At 40.7% G+C, this 18215-nt stretch overlaps 1 protein-coding gene across 5 annotated transcripts in view; it reads left to right on the plus strand.

Moving 5' to 3' along the window:
• Positions 1 to 18215, plus strand: part of PHC3 (polyhomeotic homolog 3) — a 107284-nt gene that overhangs the window by 72121 nt on the left and 16948 nt on the right. For all 5 annotated transcript variants that reach the window (XM_048863774.2, XM_048863771.2, XM_048863773.2 and 2 more), the window contains 4 exons: positions 3075 to 3225; positions 6516 to 6769; positions 7752 to 7911; positions 15901 to 16015. In XM_048863774.2, coding sequence (XP_048719731.2) covers positions 3075 to 3225; positions 6516 to 6769; positions 7752 to 7911; positions 15901 to 16015 — 680 coding nt within the window. The remainder of the gene's footprint in view (positions 1 to 3074; positions 3226 to 6515; positions 6770 to 7751; positions 7912 to 15900; positions 16016 to 18215) is intronic.

An 18215-nucleotide genomic window follows, 5' to 3' on the forward strand; every position in this document is an offset into this window, starting at 1 on the left:
GGTCATACCAATGTTTAGCATATCTGGCACGTAAATACCTTGCAACGCCAGCTCCAAAAGTGCCATGCAAACGCCTGTTCTCACTTTCAGGTGACATTGTAAATAAGAAGCAGGCAGAAGTATCTCCTGTAAATATAAACAACTTGTTTGTCTTAGCGATTGCCTGAACAAGAAGTAGGACTGAGTGGACTTGTAGGCTCTAAAGTTTTACGTTGTTTTAGTTTTGAGTGCAGTTATGTAACAAAAAAAATCTATATTTGTAAGGTACACTTTCATGATAAAGAGATTGCACTATAGTACTTGTATGAAGTGAATTGGAAAATACTCTTTTGTTTATCATTTTTACAGTGCAAATATTCGTAATAAAAAATAATACAAAGTGAGCACTGTACACTTGCTTTTCTGTGTTGTAATAGAAATCAATATATTTGAAAATGTAGAATAACATCCAAAAATATTTAATAAATTTCAATTGGTATTCTATTGTTTAACTGCGATTAATTGTGATTAATTTTTTTAAGTTAATCACATGAGTTAACTGCGATTAATCAACAGTTCTAACTGTAATGTGAACAAGATTATGTATTATTTGCTTCTGATCTTTTATTCTGATGTATTCAGACATGTATTATTTATACAGTGGACTTCTTCTAAATTCTTCCCCTCTTCCCTGAGCACAAATACTTGGAAACTATATGCATTTTTCTTACAGACCTTTTATGTGGAAAAGGACTATTGTCTGTCTGTATGACCGTGCTTAATATTCCTGAAGCAGAACAGGGGTATCAAACTCTTTCCATGTGGAGGACTGAATTCCATTTTTAATTATAATCTGTGGGTCAGAGTATACATTTAGGACTGTATACTACCCTCAGTGGAACTCCCTGATGTGAATGGGAGGTTTGCACAAATATCAAGTGTAGAATATGACCTTTATATAGCAGTAAACTTTTAGGACTGGATTTTGGTGCCCTTTCTCATGATGAGCAGTCCCACTGATTTTAACAGGACTACTTATAGAGTAAGGTCCTGTTCTAAGGATGTTATCAGAGGATGGCTACCAATTATCATTATTTATTATGTTATTTAGTATTATGTATTCAGGACCCCAGGTGTTCATTCCTTTTTGTTTCTCTATCTTCTCTATCCTCCTTTTTTTTTTTTTGTTCTTTCTCTCTTCTCCATCTGCAACTCTGTCTCTCTTTCTTCCTTCTGGATTTCATCTCTGCAGCAGCTCTCTTCTACCCTCATGATCTTCACTCTCACCATCTACTAAAATGATCAGTTGTGAAATAGCTAATGCTGACATTTAAAGCATCATCATTAGGCTTTAGACATAACACCCCAATGAGATTAATGGTGCAGGGGAATTCACACCTTTCATAGGCTTTGTTTCAGGCTATCACCAGACTGAGGAAAATACTACTGTAGTTATTGTTTGATCTGCATTTGGAAGGTAATGTTAATCCCAGTCACCTGTTAGTTTAGGCAGGGACAAGGCCTGGGGATGGAAGCAAGGTGTCTCTTGACAGCTTGGAGTTGAACTCCCTAATCTCCTGAGTTGACTGTCAGTAAATCACTTCAATGTACATTATAGTGTTGGAGAAAATCATTTATAACAACTTTAGCTGACAAACTTGGCATGTTCTCTTGAAATCCTTGTTTTGCTTACTGTAGTATGCAGCTGTATGAGAAGGAAAGCACTCTGGTGTTTGCACATAATTTTGGAGACCTTGTACATTAAAGACTCCTAACTGAATTGATTCTTGCTCTCAGTTCAGAAATATTGATTGTAAAATATAACTTCCCCTATTAACATGAAGCCTTTTTTGTTGGATACTGTGAATCTCTGTATTTTTAATGAAAAGGTATAATTTGTAAACTCTTTACCTAAGATTGTATAAAAAAATGACATTAAAAGAATGTTAAGTTTGCAAAGTCAAACACTCAAAAGTTAGGAAATGGCAGAATTAAGGTTGCCTGTGCCATCTTTAATTTGACCCCCTTGTGCGTATGCATTATGATAGTGTTTAATGGAATGATCTCACATTTTTCCCGTAGGACCCCTCCTTTTCTATGCATCCTGAACGCCAGCAGGGCGAGCATTGTGAGCACAGGAGAGATAGTTATCGTGCTCTCAGTTCCTGTGCCTGGTGCCCCAAGAGCTGGGAGGAGAAATTGATGGGAAGGTCTCACTCAGACCCTGCACACCCAGGATGGCGCATGCTCAGTACAGACAGAATCTTCAGAGAATTTAGCTGCCTAACTCTAACAAATCTCCACTGGCCATGTGCAAACTGCAATTTTCAGAGGTTTATAACCTGACCAAATGTGGGTGGACTTTCATGAGGATGTTAAAAGTCACATCCCTCATTCCCAGGTGACCCCACCTGCCAAATTTCAAGTACTTCTGGTCCAAAGCATGGGGATGATAGAACTTCTCAATGAAACAGTTATAAGATTTTTTTTTTAACATGGGCAAAACATTGCATTTTCCCCTAAACTCATTCTGAGAAATCGGTGTACAGTGTTTGCTGAAACTTTCCAAAAACATTCAGTATGAGGCAGACACACTTGGCACATTAAATTTTAGCTGAAACAGTTAGTTTGGCAAAATTATAAACAATGAAAATAGGGATCTTATAATGTAAAGTGTTGCGATTTCAATCCATGTCCTCTTTACCAAGATTGCCATTCTGTTTTATTGCTTAAATCTAGTGATAGTCTTTAAATATATATAATAAAACATGGAAGACTAGAGAGATTAGAGATTGGGAGGGCCAGTTAAGTTCTCTGGACCACCTGTCTGTGAAGAGAATGGTATACATGTCTTAGAATTTGGCTGATAGTTTTGCTCTCATTACTACTATGCCATCAGAATCCACTCATGGATAGATGGGGGGGAGGGGCATGTCTGTAGTGTGGAAAAATGAAAGTATATATTATTAACAGGTGATAATATATTTTTAAAAATCAATTGGAAATTTGTTTGTCAAGATTACATTCATGTATCTGTTTTGGGGTGCTATGGAAGAATGGAAATCTTTCTTAAACCAGTGATCTGTTCAATGCAGATTTACCAAGTGGAGAACGTGTGTGAGGAAGAGATGCCAGAGGAGTCCGAATGCGTCCGTATGGTTAGAACCCCGACCCCACCAACCTTGTCTCCACCAGTCATAACCTTAGGGAATGGCGAGGAGCTTGCTTCAGAGGAGTCTTTGTCAGGTGAGTGCAAGTGCAGAGACTGGTGGAATTAGGTCAGCCTGAATCTCTTTCTGATCAGGTAACTTTCCTAGCTTGAAATGTTTAAAGCAAAAGTATCTGACTTTCACCTGTTTTTACGGTTTGATGAGATAGTTCTCTAAGTTAATGAAGCTTCATGAAATATACTAGAAGGCAGGATGGTAGAATGATATATTCAGTTATAAAGAAATATATGAAAAAGAATTTTAATTTTAAGAAAGCTATTTATATAGAGAGAATATGCTTTGATTAATTTTAATTGATTTTTATATTAAAAACAAACAAAAAGATAAATGACGTACAGCTTGTATATCATTTGACCTCTTAGACACAAGGTCTCTGTGGCAGCAACTCTGCTTCCATATTTGCTTGTACAGCACCTAGCAAATGGAACACCTGTCTTGACTGGGGCCCATAGGCACTACCACAATTAATTCATTAATTAATAACAGTAGTAATCTTCATTGGTTTGTGAACTGCCCCCAACATACTGCAGCCCTGATCATACAAGCTGATCTGGAAAATGCTATAAGGATATCAGCTGCATTGTAATTATTCCAATTCACTTCAATTTTTGGTAGGTCATGAGAATGGCATATTGTGAGACAAAAGGAACCAGTAAATATATTTAGTTTAATTATAGAGAATATTCTTTGTCTGTATCTTCCATTCTGTTGCACTAGGTCCTGATCCTGCAGGTAGATGAGTACTCCTATGAGGTGTTGAGTACCTTCAATTCCTCCCTAAATCAGAGGGAGTTCAGAGCATTTTCATCATCACAGGAGGTGCTCCGCACATTGTAGGATCAGGTCCTGGAATAGACCAGGGAGAAGAAAGCATAAAAAAGTCTCTTCCCTCAGACAGCAGGACATGATTTATTTATTGCCTTCACATGCTAGGAGAGAATGCTGACTGGTATCAGGATCAGTTACCGTCTATACTCAGTCAAAAACAAATACTAGCCAACATCAGGTACAAGTATACTTTACTCCTGCCTGGAGGAGCCAGCGTATTATGCCCTCCTGGAAGGCTAGAAGGGATTCTGCCTGGACTGAAGAAGTCATTTTGCACAGGTTCCACTATTGTTTTGCTCCCACTCCAACTAGAGCGCCCTTTGTGTGTATTGTATAACTGTTATTAGTAATTGTTATGAAACAACCCAGACATACCTGAGTCTGTTGGGGGAGTCCAAAAGAAATGGTCTCAGATTTGTGTTTTTCAAGTTTCAGCAAACAGAGGAGTTAATTACATAAGCAAACCTGCAGTGCCACTCATTCAAAAGGTTCCAACCCTTCAGCTATTTCTTTGTGTTCTTCCTCAGAGCCACAGGTCTGTTTCTAGCATAGAACCACTGTAGAACCTCAAAAAGTATCAAAGCAGGTGTCAGTATTCTACACTACAGAATGCCTAACTTAATTCCTGTTACTTTCAACCCCATCTTATCCCAGGCCTTCATTTGTTTTGATGAGAAACTTCAGAGCAAACACTGTGTTTAGAATAAGAGTAAATTAAAAATCCTAATATATATTACACATTTACAAATCTCTTTAACTGCAAGTTATTCTACTATTTTAATTAAGTCTTCTTAAGAGATTTGTATCAGTCCAATCAGCTTCTTGGGCTGGAAAGATGAGAGAAGTATCTGGCAAGGGGACCATTACACCTCTGAATGTGTGTATGTGACAGCAAATAAAGAGGGACTAGGGCATGGAAGGACAAAGGAAACAGCAATACACTTGTGGTTTTTCAGTTTAAGGCATATGCAGACCTTGTTGGTTTTGAGGGTTTTTTTGTATAGAATAAGAGACAAGAAGTGAATATTATTGATGCACTGAAACAAATAATTAACCCGCTGAGATGAAGATTAGAATAATAGTGAATTTATTTATATACCATAAGTGTTGTGACAAAGCTCTGTCCTTGCCTCCATGGGTCCCGTGTTTCCTAGCGGATTTCATTAGCCTCAGAGGCTCACTGTGACCCTCCACGTAACCCTTCTCTCTCTCTAGAGACAAGGGTCACAGTCTACTGAGACATTTTCATCATAAGCCAGCGAGGGAGGTGAGGAGAAGTTATCCTTCCTTGCACAGTCTCTGTTGTCTCCCAGTCTCAGCGATTAATCAGGGGGAAAAGGTGGTGGGGGAGGGGGCCTGGGCCCACCCTCTACTCCAGGCTCCAGCCCAGGGACCCTAATAGTATCAGCTATGGTAGCTGACCTTTTATAAACATGACATGTACAATCCCCTGGGCTACTTCCCCCACAGCAGCCCTCACTTCCTCAAGCTCCACTTCACCCTTACCCCAGGGCCTCCTTCCTTATACCTGATATGGTGTGTACTGCTCAGTCTCTCCAACAGCACAGCTCCTGACATGCACACCCACCTGACTAACTGGGAGGCTTTTAACTAGTTTCAGCCAGCCCCTGATTGGCTTCAGGTGTCCCGATCTACCTAGCATTCTCCCTGCCTTCTAGAAAGTTCTTAATTGGCCCCAGGTGTCTTAATTGAGCTGGAGCAGCTGCCATTTCACTTATCCTGGGACCAGGGATTTGTTTAGCCTGGAGCTAATATATCTATCTCCCACTGCTTTTCTATAGCCATCTGGCTTTGCCCCATCACAGTGTGCATGACATCTTAGATGGCCACTAGGAGACACAGGCCAAAATTTTCAAATCTGAGTGCCTACAGCTGGGCTCCTGTATCCATATTTAGGCACCTAAATAGAAGTGGCCTGGCTTTCTAATGAGTTTATGAATTTGCAGCTCAGTAGGAACAGGGTTTGTCCAATAAGAGCACTGGAAAACAGACCGTATCTAGTGAAGTGCTTCAATATGGTTTTAGGAGCCTAGCTGTAGACTCCCAAGTTTTAAATGTTGGTCTCTGTTCCTGCCTTGTGGACTTACAATCTAGATGGATGGCTAAGGATTGTATGATACAAATATTTTAAAGATGTTTGTTGTGGACAAAGGTGGGTATAGCTGGGAGATGCTGAACAAAGGGAGATTTAGGTTGAATGTCAGGAAAAATGTCCTAATGGTGCAGGGTATTAGAATAACTTTATTTTCCTTGGAAGACTGTTCCACGGAAAGTAAAGTTGTCCTATCATTGGTATAATTTAAAGTTTATAATATAAACCATAGGGAAAAAATCTGCATTGACAAGACCAGGAATGCAGTAATGTAGGTGTTTTCCATCTCTGCTTTCTATAACTCTGTGAAAATATCTGGACACTGATTAAAAGTATAATATATTATTTTAAATTATTTTTTCCAGAACAAGTGGGACTTCCTGCAATGGCATCATCAGTCAGTGCCTCAGTAATTAAATCTCCATCAGACCCTTCACATGCCTCTATTCCACCACCTCCTCTTTTGCTTCCAGCAGCTGCCACAAGGAGTAACATCACATCAATGCCTAATAGCATTCCTAGCCTAGAAAACAAACCTCCACAGGCTATTGTTAAACCACAGATCCTGACCCATGTTATTGAGGGCTTTGTGATTCAGGAGGGTTTAGAGCCATTTCCTGTAAGTGTAAAAGTTAAAAGCTATTAATATATGTTTTAAAAGGCAAACAAATCTGGTTCAGTTATTTGTGGCTATTACATAGATAAGTTCTTTGTATTCTGAATAACTTTTCAGAATTTTGGGATTGACCCTCTTTTCCTTCTGTTTTATAGCCAATTTGTTACAGCACTTTTACAGCATATTTTATATCTGCATATTTACATGTATTACAGCATATGTGAATCAGGTTTATCTTAAGTGTATAGTTCGAATTCATGCTACTTTTTTCGTCCAGCCGTATAATTGAATGGCAGGTTACTAGTTTTTAATAGAACCATAGCAGAGAATTTTTCTGGGGGAGCGGGAAAGAGGGCTATTTAAAAGTATATATGTTTTTGTGAGGACATGTATATCGTGAGATGAAATAGTTTTAGTAGTATTGTTTATAATATTTAGTTTTATTTTTATCCATCTTATAGAAAAATTACTTGATGTAGATATCTGAGATGGTGCTCTGCATATACTATGATTTTGGTGTTAAGATGTGTTGGACAAACTTTGATCCCATTAAAGTCACTGACAAAACACTGACAGGAGTTGGCCCTGTAAGAGCAGATTGTTGCTAACCACTGGAAACTTTTAAAGCCAGAAATGGCCAGTTCCAGACTACTGGGTCTGTAGTTTTGAAAAGTGTGATGTCTTCTGCATTGCTGATCACTTTATTGGATAACTCTCATGGACTCATTCACCTTCCTCATCTCCGTTTGCTTACTATAGTGTCTTCCTGTGTTAAGTCTAGTTTTGATTGTAAGATCCATAGGGCAGGAACCTGTCCTTTTATTTGTCTATAAAATGATGTGTGCATGAGTGGCACTATGTATCATAACAATGAACAGGATAAAGAATGCAAACACTGTTGTAGTGGCTCAACTACAAGTGCTAAATACCATGTGCCATTTTCTTCTAATTGTTGTTTCATACTGCTCTGTTTTTATTATAACAGGTAAGTCGTTCATCTCTGCTGGTTGAGCAACCTGCGAAGAAAAGGCTCCTAATGGAGGGTCAGGTCATGAGTGTTGTGTGTGTTGAGTCAGAGCTGCAGAACAATACAAAACATGCAGAGAACTCCTCAGACACAGAGATAGAGGACATAATTACAGAAGGTTCGTAGATTTAATTTAATACACATTATTCTAGTCGATGCTATGGCATAGACTGCAGTCTGTACATCTGTACTGTTTCTCTATCTTAGATCCTTTCGACACTTTTGATGATGTTTGAAACCATTTTCAAACAGTTATAGCCAAACACAGATTGTAATGGTGCTCAGTGTGGATGCACACTGTTTTAAGAAACTATGCAGTTGACGGGTTTCAGAGGAACAGCCGTGTTAGTCTGTATTCGCAAAAAGAAAAGGAGTACTTGTGGCACCTTAGAGACTAACCAATTTATTTGAGCATGAGCTTTCGTGAGCTACAGCTCACTTCATCAGATGTGACTTACCTAAGTAGTATAGCATAGCTTGGGCTAGCACAGCTCTCAAAAAAGAGACCATGCTGACAGTAGCTCCATTGTAAAACAGTTACAGAAAGTTTTGATAGAACCCTGGTTTTCAAACATTTTTTTAACATGGATTATTTTAGTACTATGGTTCATAGATTCAAAGGCCAGACGGGACCACTGTGATCATCTAGTCTGATCTTCATAACACAAGCCATAGAACTTCCACAAAATAACCTCTATTTGAATTAGAGCATATCTTTTAAAAAAACATTCCTCATCACTGGCAAATTTTAAATCAAGAATGAATCTACTACAACCCTGGCTAACTTACTCCGATGATTAATAACCAGTCTGAATTTCCACTCTGAATTTGTATAGCTTCCACTTCCCACCATTGGATCCTGTTACACCTATGTCTTCTACATTGAGGATCCCATTATCAAATATTTGTTGCCCATGGTAGGTATTTGTAGCCTGTGATTAAATCAGCCTTGAGCCTTCTCTTTGTTAGATTCCAGGTGTTCAATCTATTTAGTTTATCACTGACGCATGATTTCCAATCCTTTAACCAATCTTGTCGCTCTTCTCTGAACCTTCTCCAATTTATCAAAATCCTGTGTTCAAGCCTTAGTATGGATAGCATCATAGATCAGAGAGAGAGAAGAGATTTAGACCTCCTAGTCCAGGCCCCAGTCAATGGTGAATTATTCTCCACCTTACATTTTCTAATATATTTTCAGTCTAATTTTAAAGTCCCAAATTCCATCATCTCCTCTGGTGGTCTCTTCCACAGACTAATACAGCTGACGCTGTCAGGAAGTTGTTTCTGGTACTATGATTTTCTTAATTTTCCACCTCAGCTTCTAGTTTATACCTCCTTGTACCATAATTCCTTTCTGTTCTTCAAATATCCATATATTGTTAGCTTGTCCTCTCCCCTGACCCAAATGAGTTGTTTGTTATCCAAGCTGTACCATATGTACATCTTTTTCTAATCTTTCCTCATAAGGGCCTCAGAGACCTCTATAGCAATTGGAATTGTTCACGTCTGCGGTTCTCCCACTAGTGAAACTGATATAGAAGTGATGGGAAAACATACTGTATTTATAGTATATCTCAATGACAAACAAGCTCAGAATTCAACCTATTTAATTATTAACTTCTGGAACATTGTTTTTACTATCATTGTTTGCCACTGCTTAAGAGAGAAGAATTGCAGGTTTTTGGGGAGGGAAAAAGCATAGTGTTTCTAACGGTTCTGAAGCTAAGAGGAATATTTGTTGATGTTGACATAATAGAAAATTTAATCACTATTGGATTTTTATTTAAAGCTGAGATTCAGGTCACCGCTCAAACGCTATTTGGGGCCTGATGCCTTGAGGTTGAAATGGATGTAAATTCTCATCTTAGTAGTTCATTACAGTAACACATTGGAACAGACACACATCGATAACTTACTTATCTTGGAAACACTTTATTGAAATGGGATATAGTAGTTTGCAGTCCTGTTGCAAGTCAAAACATGTGAGATGATAGCTAAAAATTAAATACAAAATTAATTTTAAGCTTCCAGTTCAGGGTTTTCTGACTTGTTTTAGTCTGAGAGATCACAACTGCTGATATGGCTCATAAAAGTCCTCCAAAACCTTTTTTGATTTTGCAAGGACAGCCTTAACTTAGTAATTTCCTGATGTTTGAGGATTTCACTTTGAAACCGTAACACTCTTTTAATGCAGTTTTTTAAATGACATTTCCTACATATTTTAAAATGAAAAAACACAGCAATTTCACCATGTTCAGCTATTTGGTAGTCATCAGTGGAACATTCTGTACTCTATAATGTGTACAACCAATGAGATTTGAGCCCCTGGCCTTTCCGTATCGCATGTAGGCAAGATTCTTCAGAGCCCTGTCTTTTTCCCTGAGAAAGCTACTTAACTCCTTGGCTTGCATGTTGCTTAACATTTGAGGGATATGGAGTATGGTAAAGGAAAAGATGATAACTGACAGAATATTTTACAAAATATTTTAGAACTATCTATCATTGTTTTATTGTCTTCATAATTGTGAATGATGCTGGTGTCTCTCAGTGAGTGCTGCCATTTTACTGATTCTTCTGGCAGGAAGTACAGTCTGATGACATGAACAGCATAAGAGAGGCAGGAGGCTTTCAAAGTTGTTATATGTGTGGTAAGTTCTGTTACTTGTGACTTTTTTTTGTTAATTTAACAATACTATATACAATACCTTTCTAGACTAATAAATGACAAAACTTACCTTGCAACAGCTTTGTAAATCTCCTACCTCATGTTTGTGTGTGGAGCGCTCTACTTCTTGATTTATATTAAGCTATTAGACTACCAAGATGGCAATTGCCTGACTCATTGGTAATTACTAATTTTTTACTTCATGTGAGATTTTAAAAATATTAAGGACTTTTACTTCTGGTGTATGCTTTAGAGCATTTGCAGTTTCAGTGGCGTAATTAGCAAGTCATCTTAAATTTAGTAGTTACACTGAATACTGTTTCATTTTTCACAGGACCCTCCAGGGTTCTTTGTATACTAACAAATCATAGAATCATAGAATATAAGGGTTGGAAGGGACCCCAGAAGGTCATCTAGTCCAACCCCCTGCTCGAAGCAGGACCAATTCCCAGTTAAATCATCCCAGCCAGGGCTTTGTCAAGCCTGACCTTAAAAACCTCTAAGGAAGGAGATTCCACCACCTCCCTAGGTAACGCATTCCAGTGTTTCACCACCCTCTTAGTGAAAAAGTTTTTCCTAATATCCAATCTAAACCTCCCCCACTGCAACTTGAGACCATTACTCCTCGTTCTGTCATCTGCTACCATTGAGAACAGTCTAGAGCCATCCTCTTTGGAACCCCCTTTCAGGTAGTTGAAAGCAGCTATGAAATCCCCCCTCATTCTTCTCTTCTGCAGGCTAAACAATCCCAGCTCCCTCAGCCTCTCCTCATAAGTCATGTGTTCCAGACCCCTAATCATTTTTGTTGCCCTTCGCTGGACTCTCTCCAATTTATCCACATCCTTCTTGAAGTGTGGGGCCCAAAACTGGACACAGTACTCCAGATGAGGCCTCACCAATGTCGAATAGAGGGGAACGATCACGTCCCTCGATCTGCTCACTATGCCCCTACTTATACATCCCAAAATGCCATTGGCCTTCTTGGCAACAAGGGCACACTGCTGACTCATATCCAGCTTCTCGTCCACTGTCACCCCTAGGTCCTTTTCCGCAGAACTGCTGCCTAGCCATTCGGTCCCTAGTCTGTAGCTGTGCATTGGGTTCTTCCGTCCTAAGTGCAGGACCCTGCACTTATCCTTATTGAACCTCATCAGATTTCTTTTGGCCCAATCCTCCAATTTGTCTAGGTCCTTCTGTATCCTATCCCTCCCCTCCAGCGTATCTACCACTCCTCCCAGTTTAGTATCATCCGCAAATTTGCTGAGAGTGCAATCCACACCATCCTCCAGATCATTTATGAAGATATTGAACAAAACCGGCCCCAGGACCGACCCTTGGGGCACTCCACTTGATACCGGCTGCCAACTAGACATGGAGCCATTGATCACTACCCGTTGAGCCCGACAATCTAGCCAGCTTTCTACCCACCTTATAGTGCATTCTTCCAGCCCATACTTCCTTAACTTGCTGACAAGAATACTGTGGGAGACCGTGTTAAAAGCTTTGCTAAAGTCAAGAAACAATACATCCACTGCTTTCCCTTCATCCACAGAACCAGTAATCTCATCATAAAAGGCGATTAGATTAGTCAGGCATGACCTTCCCTTGGTGAATCCATGCTGACTGTTCCTGATCACTTTCCTCTCATGCAAGTGCTTCAGGATTGATTCTTTGAGGACCTGCTCCATGATTTTTCCAGGGACTGAGGTGAGGCTGACTGGCCTGTAGTTCCCAGGATCCTCCTTCTTCCCTTTTTTAAAGATTGGCACTACATTAGCCTTTTTCCAGTCATCCGGGACTTCCCCCGTTTGCCACGAGTTTTCAAAGATAATGGCCAATGGCTCTGCAATCACAGCCGCCAATTCCAAATAAGTAAGGCTAAGATTTTGTCATGGATATTTTTAGTAAAAGGTCATGGGCAAAAAAGAAAAATTTATGGAAGTCGTGACCTGTCCATGATTTTACTAAAAATATCCAGGACAAAATGGGGATCTGTGGGTCCCCACACCACCTGAAGTAAGGCAGCTGCACAGGGGCTAGGAGCCGCCAGCAGCAGCTGAGGGCTGTGAGGTACCCCTGCCACCTCAGCTCCAGGGGGCCGCCGCTGCCTCTGGGGGTCAGGAGCTCTGGGGTGCTCCCACCCCCATCTCAGCTGGGAGCTGCAGGGTACCCCCACCACTCGCAGCTCCAGAGGCTTGCTGCGGCCAGGAGCTCAGGGTTTCTCCGACCCCGCGTGGAGCATGGGGGTTCCCCCCACCACCTGTGGCGGCAAGAGCTGTGGGGCTGCCTGACCGCTGAAGTCATGGAGGTCACTGGAAGTCATGGATTCCGTGACTAAATCGTAGCCTTAACCATAAGCATTTGTTCCTGAGCAGATTTCAAGCAGACAGTTTATCTATTTTACAGCACTGTTCAAACATTTTCATTGTAGTTATTATTTCTAACGGTTTGTTGTTGTATCATAAACATTCTGCAGTTATTCAGTTGATGAGTCAGAAAACGTTTACCCAGCATTGAGAGCCATTCACAAACACCAAGATCAAATAATTTAATCCCTTTTCCTATCGTTCAACAGTTAAGCTGTGGGTAAAAGGAAGAAGTGCTTCATATGCAAAAGAACAGTTTCTTTTTTACCCATTTTCCCGGCAGTCTTCTAAGGGTCTTCTTCTTTTTGCAGGTAGCGTGATCTAGGTTGAATTGTATCAGTATATTCCTTTTTCCCGTAGGAAGAGAGATTGATTTTGAGGGTACATTTGTGTGGTTTTCATTACTTCAGTTGCAAAGTTGATGAGATCTGATGCATTTTCCAGTTTTTAATCAGATGAGATTGAGGTCCTTTCTCCATTGTTACTGCAGTTGTAATACTGTATGAGTTTATAAAACTGGTATATAACATGGTAATATTTTCATTCTTAAAATGAGTTTAGCTTTAATAATATATTAGGATTCTGGGACCTTAAAGTTTTTTCCCCACATTAATCTATTCAGCATTGTTTGATTTCTTCTTGTTGAAATAGTGCTTTTCAGTTTGCTATCCTATTGACAATGTAGCAGAGTTAGCATTGGGCAAGATTCTCGATGAGTAAATATAACCCAGTCAGAATATTAAAGGTTCAGATACCTGACCCTTGTGTTAAACTGCCATACCAGAATCTTCGTTAGCTAGTATTAGAGTTCCATGAACAGTCTAGAACCAAAAAATAGCAACCATAGTTGCAAACAAAGTGGAAATTTTGTGTTGCTAAATATAAATGAAAAGGGACAAAGAGCAAGAAGTAAGATGTATTCAGTGAATTGCCTAATTTTTGGGGGGGGGAATAGCTAAATAACGGGGGGGGGCCCAGAAACTAAAACAAAAAACCCCCTCTTTATATGTTCACTTGCATTTTAAAATGAATTTGTTTTTGAACATGCTTGCACCCGTTTTGTAAGCAGTTGAGCTTTACTCACATGAATGCGTACAGAATATAAATGTTAAATTTGCTCTCTTGATCATTAGCACCAGTAGTGTTATATTTCAATAATTGTGCATGAGGATAACTTGTCTGAGGCCAGGGGTCAGACTGGGGAGTGGGGGGAAAAAGCTGGTGGTACTCTTTCCGGATCTACCCAGGTAAGATGCTGCTCATAGTAGTTTGTGCAGATGGTCAAAATATGACCAGGCATGCTATCTGTGCTTCTTGCTCTTGGCTCCTCTTCAGTGGGACTTGGAAACACCCATTTGCACAGCACAACACATGATCTACTGTGCTTCTCAGGCTTATTTTCCCCTCAATGAAGCTTGTGTGCCCTGCTGGGCTTCCTGAGCTTGGCTCCCCCTTGAGGGGCTCAGAGGCCCTGCTGAGCTCCTCTTTGTTTGGGAAGAAGTGGCACCAAAATAAACTGTCAAAATAGATTGTTCAGCTATCCATAATATGATCAGCTCTTCTCCTTTCCTTTCTTACATGCTCTGAAGTTAACAACAATGTGACATCTAGAATATTCTCACAGGCATCCAAGTTAACATCTGTTGATATGAATGGGGCAGATCGCACCTCTAAAAGCTGTTTCCAGTTCTCCAAAAGCAGGCAGATGTCACTGCATCATTAAGTATGTCTGCACTACAAGGGCTACAGCAACACAGCTGCAGCAACACGTGGTACAGCAATGGAAGGGATTTTTTCATCACTTAAGTAAACGCACCCCCTTGAGAGGCAGTAGCTGGGTCGACCTAGCAGTGTCTACAGCATGACAGGTCCTCATCTTTGGCAGTTGCTTCCCTCCTGGTTCCAGCAGAATCTGGATTTGTTAACTTTCCAGGAATGATACATAGTCTGATTTCTCTTATAATATTTTGGGGAATTAAGTTTCCTAGGTGAGAGGGCAGGAGGCTGAAGGATAATTTCTATGGGTTATATGATATGGTTGGGTACAATGCCTTAAGTTTTCTTGTGTGTCAGTAAATTGCAAAATTTGCTGTTGAAATTAATCAAAGTATAGTACTGAAAAATATTTAAATTTTTAGTGGCTCTGACCACTTCCTTTGTAACCAGGACCATGCATTCACATATAATTATATCACCGAGTGTGGTGATCAGTATGCATTACTGACTATGGAGATAAAATATGTGAAGTAATGTTATTAAAACAGTAAATGAAGTATATTTTATATAAGATGGGAACACTGCTTAATACAGGAGAGGACAGGATTCCCTGAACCACTTGGCAGAGCACAAAGACAATCAAAGGAGCCTGACAAAGATTTGATCACACATGTCACTACATTATGCAGTCTGAAAAGAAAAAATAAACTAAACATAGGCAATACATCTTACAGTAGCCTAATATTTCTAGGAATCCTGGCTTGGACATGGCCTGTGTGGCTTAGAAAGGAAAATATCTTAATAATATTAATTTCCTTTCTATAGGCTTATTCTCTTCTTTAATTGCTATCTGTTCCATAGCTTAGATTCAGTGCTTCGGTGGCTTCCCCAACCCTCCTCCTGATTATAAGAGTTATTCTTATCCATTCATGGAAGAGAAATAGTACTATGTAATGATGTGACATATTACAGCTAAGTGACAGAGCTTGAATTTTGAATATGGATTGTCAAATGCTCACAGTGAACTGTTTGTGATCGGTCTGTGGTAGGGGGCAGGGGCGGGGGGAAGGTTGATTACATTTGAGGACATTACCTGCTCATGGATAGTATGCAAATGAAACAAAACAAAAGAGGCTAAATTCATTAGATAAATTAACACTTCACTCTAGTCAAACAATGATTTGTATAATCTACTGGTTTGGCATCAGTTGTCTGTTTACCTTCTTAAAGGCATTCAGTTAAATGTGTTGATATTGATATTTGAATTTTACTTTACCTCCTTAAGAGATGAGAAATTAAATGGCATCATGTTTAAATCATTCAAACTGACTTCTTGTGTGTGTGTCACTCCTTCCTTTAGAGGGACTAGATGAAATGGAAAATGATCTCCTGAAGTGTGAGTTTTGTGGAAAAATGGGATATTCTAATAAGTTCCTACGGTCAAAGCGATTCTGCTCCATGTCCTGTGCCAAAAGGTATTCTGCATTATTATTATTAATGGATGTATATTTATTAATCAGGATATAACACTAAAATTGTATATTGCCCTGAAAAATAGTTAAACTACCCATGCTAAATAACAAACAGGGTCTTTGCCCCAAAGATTTTACAATCTACAGTGATGAGGGAATAGTGTAATATACTAAAAAGCAATTCAGAAAACAGAGTGATGTGTTCTGGCATAGCTGAAATGCTGCACAGAATAGGTAGGGCGTTAGATCTTTATTAGACTGAGTGGGAATAGTCTTTACTTACATACATAAAAGAGAAATAAAAAATGTAATGAGTAAGTATAGTTAAGTTGATGTTTTCTAAAGCTGCTCTGATGCTCCAAATAAACCAAGCTGTACAGCAGTTACCTGTTTACTTAATTAACAAAGTAACAGGTGGTTTCAGGTCCTTCTGTGGTCTGATTATATTTGACTTTGTTTTTTAAACAAATTAAACTTTTATTTGTGAGCTCTTTAGTCAGTGCTGCTGGGGTAGAAATTTAATATTGAAGTCTACAGATACACTATTAACTTAATTAACTAGAGATATTAATCTTTTAGTGGTCTTTTGCTGTAGAAGTTTTACCTTGTGTTTTTTGCTTGTTTGAATGTTTAAAATCAGTTTTAATTTAGAATGAAAAAGTAAGCTAAATTCATTTTACTGTCAGTTTTCATAGAACTGCTTTCATTAATTCCAGAGCATAGAGAGGAAAGCATGATTTATCAACTGACCGTTCTAAAACAGAAAAGTATGTGTCATTTTTCTCTAATTTGATCTTCTTTTGAAATTGTTGAAGACTGAATGAGATAATTATGAGTAAAAACATCAGACAGTTTCTGTCACAAATTGGTTGAGTAAATAAATAGAATCTATTAAACTCAAGGCTAGACATAGGTACCATAGATCCAAGGAGAGATGAGATTTGGTGACTCTGCTTTTCCTAGGTGCATCGGAGCTGATGTTGGTGATCACACTAGAACTTAAACTCTTTTTGATTTCTGGTGAATTCAGGATTCCAGACACTGAGGTATCTAAATAGGATTGCCAGGTGTCCGGCTTTAGACTGGAACGCCCGGTCGGAAAGGGACCCTGGCAACTCCGGTCAGCAGTGCCGACCGGGCCATTAAAAGTCCGGTCAGCTGTGCTAAGACAGGCTAATCCCTTCCTGTGCTGGCACCAGGCTGCACACCAGAAGCAGCCAGCAGGTCTAGCTCCGAGGTGGGGAGGCCACGGGGCTCCGCGCACTGCTCTTGCCCCAAGCACTAGCTCCGCACTCCCATTGGCCAGGAACTGCAGCCAATGGGAGCTGTGGGGGGACGGTGCCTGTGGGCGAGAGCAGTGCATGGAGCCTCCTGGCTCCCGCACCCAGGAACCAGACCTGCTGGCCACTTCCAGGGCACAGCACAGAGCCAGGACAGGCAGGGAGCCTGCCTTAGCCCCACTGCACCGCTGACGGGGAGCCACCCAAGGTAGGCCCAACCCCCTGCCCTAGCCCTGAGTTCTGCCAAACCTGGAGCCCCCTCCTGCACCCCAAACCCCTCATCCCCAGAGCCTGCACCCCCAGCCAGAGCCCTCACACACCCCCTGCACCCCAACCCCTTGCCCCAGCCTTGATCCCCCTCCAACCCTCTGAACCCCTCAATCGCAGCCTAGAGCACTCTCCTGTACCCACCAAATCCCTCATCCCCAGAGGCCACACCCCCAGCTGGAGCCCTCACACCGCCCACGCCCCTGTCCCAGCCCAGAGCCCCCTCCCACACTCTGAACCTCTCAGCCACAGCATGGAGCAACTTCCTACACCCCAAATCCCTCATCCCTGGCTCCACACCAAAGCCTGCACCCCCAGCGGGAGACTTCACCCTCAACCCCCCCCACTCCCCAACCTCCTGCCTCAGCCCAGAGCCCCCTCCCACACCCTGAACCCCTCATTTCTGGCCCTACCCTGGAACCCACACCTTCAGTCCAGAGCCCTCACCTGCTCCCGCACCCCAACTCCTGCCACAGCCTGGTGAAAATGAGTGAGGGTGGGGAGCACGAGCAACAGAGGGAAGTGGGGGATTGAGTGACTGGGGGTGGGGCCTCAGAGAAGGGGTGGGACAAGGGTATTCGGTTTTGTGTGAGCTGAAAGTTGGCAGCCCTACATCTAAAGAACATGAGATTGTTGGATTAGAAAATATAGGACCA

The sequence above is a fragment of the Caretta caretta genome, chromosome 9, assembly GCF_965140235.1.
Source record: "Caretta caretta isolate rCarCar2 chromosome 9, rCarCar1.hap1, whole genome shotgun sequence".
In the NCBI taxonomy this organism is placed as follows: Eukaryota; Metazoa; Chordata; order Testudines; family Cheloniidae; genus Caretta; species Caretta caretta.